At 42.7% G+C, this 8,957-nt stretch overlaps 1 protein-coding gene across 2 annotated transcripts in view; it reads right to left on the minus strand.

The window, feature by feature from the left end:
- The window catches only part of EIF5B (eukaryotic translation initiation factor 5B), a 71,527-nt gene that overhangs the window by 6,864 nt on the left and 55,706 nt on the right, over positions 1-8,957 (minus strand). For both annotated transcript variants that reach the window (XM_079792368.1, XM_079792367.1), the window contains exons 15-17: positions 1,524-1,655; positions 943-1,125; positions 641-802 (exon numbers count right to left, since the gene is read on the minus strand). In XM_079792368.1, coding sequence (XP_079648494.1) covers positions 641-802; positions 943-1,125; positions 1,524-1,655 — 477 coding nt within the window. The remainder of the gene's footprint in view (positions 1-640; positions 803-942; positions 1,126-1,523; positions 1,656-8,957) is intronic.

Below are 8,957 nucleotides of genomic sequence, written 5' to 3' on the forward strand. Positions count from 1 at the left end.
TCAAACTGACCACGAAGTACTTGTGCAATGGCCCACCATACACAGCAAAGGGGAACCACAAGTACAACACCCATAAATCTGTATTTCTTGACTGAAAGCTGCAGGATGCAAAGGAAAAATGAGAAGGACATGATGCATAGAAAGTCTGTCCTTTTTAAGGGCGCATTCTCAGGTATGGAAGCTGGCAGTCAGAGAGCAAGGACACGCGTTACTATCATGACAATGGAGCACACGGTTCCCTCTGGGGCCGAGGGAGCTGAGCCCAGGAGAGGCACACAGAGGCTCCTGGGGGTCAGCAGCGCTCTTTTCCTTGATCTGGTTGTCTGCTTCCTAAAAATTTATTCAACTTTTCTATGTCCTGTGTGTACTTTTCTGTTTGAATGTCTTATTTCACAATAAAAGTGGTGATGAAAAATTACTTAGCGGTGTGCTTTAGTTTTTATCAAGAGCTTAGTTGGCGAATAAGAAAATTCTTATTTGCCAACATGACTGGTCCCTCCTACATGAAGACCTCTAACATAAAGTGGGGGGTGTGTGCGTGTGCACAGTGAGCCAAGCAGCACTCAAAAAGGAGGAAGCGACCTCAGCAGTTTCCCACACGACAAGCCCCCACAGGTCCCTGCTGACCACCGCGGCTCACCTTCACTCGTAACTCCTTCATAGGTGGAGGCAACAGGAGGCCTCGGATCTGAGTTACGATGGGCCCTTCCACTCCGGGAACAATAATTGTATCTCCTTCCTTCAAACGGCCATTGATCAGTATCACATCTATAGTGGTGCCCATTCCTGGGAGAGCCTTAACCTAAGAGACATGGTTGCAAAGAAGTATATGCTACAACGAGCCATGCTGATTAAATCTAACAGCAGTAAACATCCCCACCCAGGAACCTACTATTTAAAAAAAAAAAAAAAAAAGACAATCGCCTGCACAGCTGACCTTACCTCCATCACCTGTGCCCGCAGCTCTTCACAGTGGGCGAGCCTCTTGCTCAGCATGGTCTGCGTCAACTCGACGAGAAGGTAGATGAGACTTCCCATTCCATCACCAGTATGTGCAGAGGTAGGCACCAAGGACACAAAAGTGCGGGGATCTTTATTCTCATAAAACAAAGCCGCATTCAAACCCTAAAGACATAAAGCGCAAAATCACCCACAAGGCCAAGCTGCGGAGGGCCATCTCCAGAACAGGAACGCTTTAACCCAACTAGAAGCTGAAGGAGCAAATGGCTAACCCTGAAACTTGTCAGAAACACTCAAGAAAAGGCCATGCATATCCTGGGGCATTCATTGTTTCAGAAAAAGTTCCCAAGTTAACTCAGTTTTAAAATTTAAACATTAAAACTACCCAGAGACCTTTGAAATACGCACTTTCTGATTTACAAAGGAAAAAGGGTAAGGGGAAAGAGTAAGTCACTAAGTCCCATGAATAGGGGAGCAGAACCAGTATTAGTGACTGACAAGGCAATGAAAGAAAACACTGCTCCACATGCAGCCTCTTCATACGGAATGGATAGCTCTCTTACCTGCTGTGCAAATTCCACTATAATAGCCTTTGCTCGCTCCTCAAATTCATCTTTTGTGTTCTTTTTCTGCTTCTTTAAAGTGGCCGCCACATCGGACTCAGGACTTTTTTTCCAATCATACAGCCTATCAATCTGTAAGAGTTTTTCATAGAAAACATTTAAAAAGGTTAATAAATGCTCCAGAAAATTCCTCATGTAAATTATATTTATCCAGAAGTGTGAATTACTCATATTTTATTTCACCAAAAGCCCCTGACAACCTGCTGAACTGCATCCCCTCCTAAATTAGAAACCGCTGAGTCCTGAGAGGCGACCATTTGTTTGCAAAAGATGAGATCCCATAATGACCCAGCACTACCACCACATGTTGGAATTCCAAAATGGTTTTGTATCAATAGCAGACAGGAACAAGGATCAATTACAGCAAATAGCATCACCAGGAAAATTATATACCAAAAAAATAGAAAATAAAAAATACTAGTAATTATTCCCAATCTCAATGAATAGCCGATTTTAATTATTCTATTGCTCAAATTGGGATTTAATATGTTTAATAAAATCTATTTTCCCTCATTTTTCAAAAAAGTGATAAATGGGTACAGAGGCGAAAATGACTTCACCTTTTGCACTCGGATGTCGAGTGTGACTCGACACAGTTAGCATCGGTAGCAGGAATAAAGAAAAAAGCAAGCGAGTGTAAAGGGTTAATAGTTTTTTTTAAAGCAGTTGAGTCTAGAGAGATAATATAAAAAAGTAGGCCAACTGGAATGCCACTAAGGAGAAAAACCAGCAAGTGGTAATAGACCCAGAAATGACAAAAAGATAGTAAAATTAGCATACAAGGTCTGTTGGAAGCTACCCATTGTCTTCACTATCAGAAAAGTGTAAACAAGGAGCCCAGAATGCTGGTGAACCTTGAGCTCTGGCAAGGGCCAAAGCTATACACCAACTGTTTAGTCGAGCAATGGTGGCTCAAGCAATTTCCTGACCAAATAGTCTCAAAGCAAATCTTTACTAATATTTACTGACCTTTAAGATAGTCTGTCTGTTACCGGAATTGCCTGCCTAAGGGCAATATGTGTATCCAAAATTGAGTAGACCGTACCTCCGCTACACCCATAAGCAACACCCACCAGCCAATCAGGAGCGAGTATGCAAATTAACCCAACCAAGATGGCTGTTGCCACAGAGAGAGCAGGAGGCTTGGGTTTCCCCGGCAATGGAGGACGCCAAGCTTTCCGGTGCCCTGGCCGGTCCAGGCCTCCACTGAAGACTACAGTTTCAATTATAGAAGATAAATAAATCCCCCCAAAAATGGCGGCAGCCACAGAGCTGGAGAGATCAGGAGGCTTGAGTTGCCCCAGGCAATGGAGGAAGCCAAGCTTCTGCAGCCCTGGCCTGCCTTGGCCTCCACTCAAGGCTACAAAGTTTCAATTATAGAAGATAAGTAAATCCCAACAAAAATGGCTGCGGCCATGGAGCAAGCAGGAGGCTTGGCTCCGCTCAAGGCTACAAAGTTTCAATTGTAGAAGATAAATAAATCCCAGATACCAGGGCCTCCACTTTTGCAAACTACCACAGGCCCCTTGCCCAGGCCTCCCCACACCCGAAGGGAATCCCCACCCTTATCCAGGACACCCTTCAGGGCAAACCAGCCGGCCCCCACCCATACACCAGGCCTCTATCCTATCTAATAAAAGAATAATATGTAAATTGACCATCACTCCAACACATAAGATGGCTGCCCCCATGTGGTCAAAGATGACTGCGCCCATGTGGACACAAGATGGCCACCACAAGATGGCCAGCAGGGGAGGGCAGTTAGGTGTGACCAGGCCAGCAGAGGAGGGAAGTTGGGGGCGACCTGGCCTGCAGGGAAGGGCAGTTGTGGGGGGACCCAGGCTTGCAGGGGAGAGCAGTTGGGGGGGACCAGGCCTGCAGGGGAGGGCAGTTAGGGGCAAACAGGCTGGCAAGGGAGCAGTTAGGCATCAATCAGGCTGGCAGGGGCATGGCTAGGGGGTGATCAGGCTGGCAGGCAGAAGCGGTTAGGGGCAATCAGGAAGGCAGGCAGGCGAGCAGTTGGGAGCCAGCAGTCCTGGATTGTGAGAGGGATGTCGGACTGCCTGTTTAGGCCATATCTACCTGGATCAGGCCTAAACGGGCAGTCGGACATCCGTCGAGGGGTCCCAGATTGGAGAGGGTGCAGACTGGGCTGAGGGGCACACACCCCTGTGCACGAATTTCGTGCACTGGGCCTCTAGTAAGTATATAAAACAACTTTAAAGGAAAAACATGAAACTTGTAATTAAAATATACAGTATATATAATCTGAAATAAAATATTCACTGGATGAGCGGAACAGCAAATTACATATTGCAAAAGAAAAGATTAGTGACCTTGAAGACAGCAATAAAATATGATCTCAACTGAAACATATGGAGAAAAAAAGAATGAAAGGGGAAAAGAAAGAAAAAAAACTTCAGTCACTAATGGGACAATATCAGGAGGAGTGACTCAAGTTCTGAAAAGTCCTAAAATTCTATCAAAGAAAGTAAGAAAAGAGAGCAGAAAAGTATCTGAACAAATAATGACCATAAATTTTTTAAAAAATTGATAAGTAGAAATTCACAAGTCTAAGAAAATCAAAGTAGGATAAGTATAAAGAGAACTATTATGTAATCTCATTGATGAAGCTTTTAAAAAGTCTTAAAAGCAGCCAAAGAAAGACAGATACATCACATACAGGGAACAAAGAGTAACTAGAGACAAAGGCCAAAAAGAAATGATGGAGGAAAAGATGTTTTTAACCTAGAATTCTATACTAAGTGAAAATATTCTGATCTAATTGATTAAACACAACACGTCTGAGCAGTATTTTTAACAGTGCTAAGCATCCTTTCAGTGCTTACGCTAGGGGGGAAATGCCTGAAAACAATCTAAGCTTCCACCTTCAGAAATATAAAAAAGAAGCGCAAATGAAAACAAAATAGAAAGAAGGAAATGATTTAACACTGGAAGTCAATGACAAACAACAGACCAACTATAGAGAATATCAATAAAAGCAAAAGACGGTTCTTTGAAAGACAAAGGTCTCTACTGACAAAAGAAAAATAAAAAACCTAAATAACTACACCAACTTAAGAAACTCCAAGCTGAGGTGGGACTTTACTGATGAATTCTATAAACCACTTAAAGAAGAAATAATATTTCTACTTAAGTCTGACAGAAAATAGAGGAGGAAATACTTTTTGTTGTTGTTAATCCTCACCCAAGAATATTTTTCAACTGGTTTTTAGGGAGAATGGAAGAGAGAAAGACAGAAACATTGATATGAGAAAAACACATGAATTGGTTGCTTCCTCCACGAGCCCAGACCAGGGAAGAGCCTGCAACTGAGGTACGTGCCCTCGACCAGAATCAAACCCAGGACCCTTTGGTCCGCAGGCCGATGCTCTATCCACTGAGCCAAACCGGCCAGGGCAAGGAGGAAATACTTAACTGTATGAGGAGGCCATCATTACCCAGATATCAAAACCAGTCAGAAGGCAGTACAAGAAAGTTACATACCAATGTCTTCATGAACACAAAACTCTGCAACAAAAATGAGCAAATCAGCCCTGGCCGGTTTGGCTTGGTGGATAGAGCATCGGCCTGCGAACTGAAAGGTCCCAGGCTCAATTCTGGTCAAGGGCACGTGCCCAGGTTGAGGGCTCGATCCCCAGGGGGGGCCGTGCAGGAGGCAGCCGATTCATGATTCTCTCTCATCATGGATGTTTCTATCTCTGTCTCCCTCTTCCTTCCTCTCTGAAATCAATAAAAATGTATTTTTTTAAAAAAGAGCAAATCAAATCTAGCAATTTAGGAACAATATAATATACCATGACCAAGCCCACTGATCCTGAACAAGGGTTATTTCAGTAGTGCAAGGCTGTTAGTCTGACATTTTAACAGTGCTGGAAAAACCACCCACATGCATCATACAGACCTTACAGCCTTCACAAAAATCACCTCAGAATGGATCACAGACCTAAATGTAAAATACAGAAACTCCTACAGCACAGGAAAAAGCCTAGATGCCCTTGACTATGCTAATAACTGCTCAGATACAGCACCAAAGCAGAGACCAGGAAAGAGAGCGGACAAGCTCCAGCTCCATTAATATGAGCCCTTCTGCCTGTGAGAGAGTGAGCCAGCCAGGGAGAGGACAAGCCATCTGAGATAAAATATCTGAAAAACATCTCTGATAGAGACCTAGTATCCAAAATACAAAGAGCTCTTAAAACTCAACAATAAAGAAAGCAAGGAATCCAATTTAAAAATAAGCCCAAGAGCTTAACAGACACCCCACCAATGATACACAGATGGCAAATCCCCACATTAAAACATGTCCCACATCTTCTGTTACCAGGAAATACAAGTTAAAACAAGGAGGTAACAGTACACACCCATCAGAATGGCCAAAATCCAAATCGCAAAAGCAAACTGAGGATGTGAGCCGCAGGAACTCTCATTCGTTGCTGGTGGGAATACAAAAAGGTACAGCCATTCTGACAGTGTGGCAGCTACTTAAAACTAAACCCTCTTTCCATGGGATCCTGCCACCAGTCTTGCCGGAGGCGTGGAAACTTATCCACACAACACCTGCACACGGAGGGCTAGAGCAACTTTCCTCTAAGTGCCCAAACGTGGAAACAGCCAAGATGTTCTTCATGGGGAGATGGACAGACCAAGGTCACCCATATAACGGGGTTTTATTCAGTGCAAAATGAAATCCGCTATCAAGTCGTGCAAAGGCATGGGGCACCTCTAACGCACATAGCTAAGTGAGAGAAGCCACTGTGAAAGGCTATACACTTTATGATTCCAACTGTGATTCTGGAAAAGACAAAGCTATGGAGAGAGTCAAACAACCAGTGGTTGCTGGGGACGGGGGAGGGGGGGCGGTGAACAGGCCAGCACAGAGGAATTTTAGGGCAGTGAAACTATTTGGTATGATGCCATGATGATGGATATATGTCACACACATCTGTCCAAACCCACAGAACGTACAAGAGTAAACCCTAATGTCCCGTATGGACTTTGGGGATAATGTAGGTTCATCAATTATAACCAGTTTTGCACTGTGATAGGGGGTGTCCATAAGGGGGGAGGCTATGCATGTGTGGAGGCAGAGCTATATGGGAAATCTTTATACCTTTCCCTCTGTTCTACTGCCCTAAAAACGTCTTAATAATAAAAAGTTAGTAAAGCCTCCCAAGAATCTCATCAATGATTCATGTTGCCACAGAATAAAGGAGAAAAGCCACATGAACATCTCAATGCAGAGTAGCATCTGACAGAAGTCAGCAACCATTCATGACTCACGAAAACAGCACTCTTACCCTGGCAGGTGTTCCTCAGTGGTTTCAGCTTCGGCCTGAACACCGAAGGGTAGAGGGTTTGATTCCTGCTCAAGGGCATGTACCTGGGTTACAGGTTCGATCCCTGGCTAGTGTTGGGGTGTGTACAGGAGGTAACCAATCGATGTGTCTGACACTGATGTATGTCTCTCTCTCAGTCTCTCTCTTCCCTCCCTCTCACCCTCTCTCCTTTCCACTATCTCTAAAAAAAATAATGGGAAAAATATCCTTGAGTGAGGATTAACAACAACAACAAAAAACCACTCTAAGCAACTCAGGAATAGAAGAGATCATCCTCAACTTAATGAAGTGCATTTCAAAAGACTCTACAGCTGACATACTTAATGGTGAAAACGGAGCACTTTCCCCGAGATCGGAAAGAGAGCAAGGACGTGCATCATCACTTCTATTCAACATTGCTCTAGACCAGTGGTCGGCAAACTCATTAGTCAACAGAGCCAAATATCAACAGTATGATTGAAATTTCTTTTGAGAGCCAAATTTTTTAAACTTAAACTATATAGGTAGGTACATTGTTATTAACTTAATTAGGGTACGTGGTATTTTGTGGAAGAGCCACACTCAAGGGGCAAAAGAGCTGCATGTGGCTCGCGAGCCATGGTTTGCCGACCACTGATCTAGACGAAGCATGTCAAACCTGTGGCCCACGGGCTGCATGTGGCCCACAACAAATATTTTTGCAGCCCAGCCAATATAACGGTATGTAAGAACTGTTTTAATAAAATTTCATAATTGAATATTTACAATCTCCTGTTACACATTATTATTAATAACTACAACGTTCGCTAATGACTGGTTACTATAATCGTGTTGCATTCGTTCCCCTTACGCGCCTTACACGCAGGCGCACCATTTCTCTCCACTAAAACTAGCAGCAAATATTTTAGCAGCTGATGGCCACGTCATTAGTCTTGGACTGACTTGTTTGGTGTGTGCAACAGGAAATATTTTGCTTTCAAAGAACAAGAAAAATAGGTTTATTTGCATTACGCTTAATAATTTGTGCAGTTATTCTGTGTCTGGTAAGTTAATGCTCAAGAAAATGTATTAATTTTTATTAAAATGTTCTATTATTTTATGTTAACGATGACTCATTTATTTCAGCCCTTTGTATTATGCATGTCTCTATCGAAATAAACCTACATTTCTATGAAAATTGAAGCTTTTGTTTTTTTCTGCGGCCCACATAAACTTCAACCTTGTTTATTTGGCCCGTGTTAGCCTTTGAGTTTGACATGCTTGCTCTAGAAGGTCTGGTCACTGTAGTAAGAGAGAAAAAATTTACAAGGCATACAGATAAGGAAAAAAGTGTAATACCCTCTATTTGCAGATAACAACACAGAAAACCCCACATGATCTACAAAGGAAGCTCCTAGGTCTATTCAGTGAATTTAACAAGGCCAGTCACAAGATAAAAAGTCAATATATAAAAATCAACTGCACTTCTATATAAAAGCGATTAGAAATCTAAATTTTAAAATGCTGTTTACAATAGCATCGGAACCATGGAGTACTAAGGATAAATTTAGAAAAGTATGTCCAACATAGGGATAATGAAACTATAAAATATTGCCAAAAGACGACCTAGGTAAATGAAGATACCATATTCACTGATCAGAAGATTCAATTTTGTTAAAATGTCATTCTCCCAGAATTTATAGATTAAATATCCCAATCAAAATCCTGGAAAGCTTCTTATAAAAATTAATAAGCTGATTCTAGCCCCGGCCTGTGTGGCTCAGTGGTTGAGCATTAACCTATACCTATGCACCAGGAGGTCACAGTTTGATTCTCAGTCAGGGCACATACCCAGGTTTTGGGCTCGATCTACAGTGGGGGGGTCCTGCAGAAGGCAGTCGATCAATGATTCTCTCTCATTGTCGTTTCTATGTCTCTCTCCCTTCCTCTCTCAAATCAATAAAAATCCTATATAATAAAAGCCTAATATGCCTAATTGTCCGGTCGTTCAACCAAAGCATAATATGCTAATGATATGCTAAGGGCTGCTCAACTG

Source organism: Cnephaeus nilssonii (assembly GCF_951640355.1).
Source record: "Cnephaeus nilssonii genome assembly, chromosome: 15".
NCBI classification, from domain to species: Eukaryota; Metazoa; Chordata; class Mammalia; order Chiroptera; family Vespertilionidae; genus Cnephaeus; species Cnephaeus nilssonii.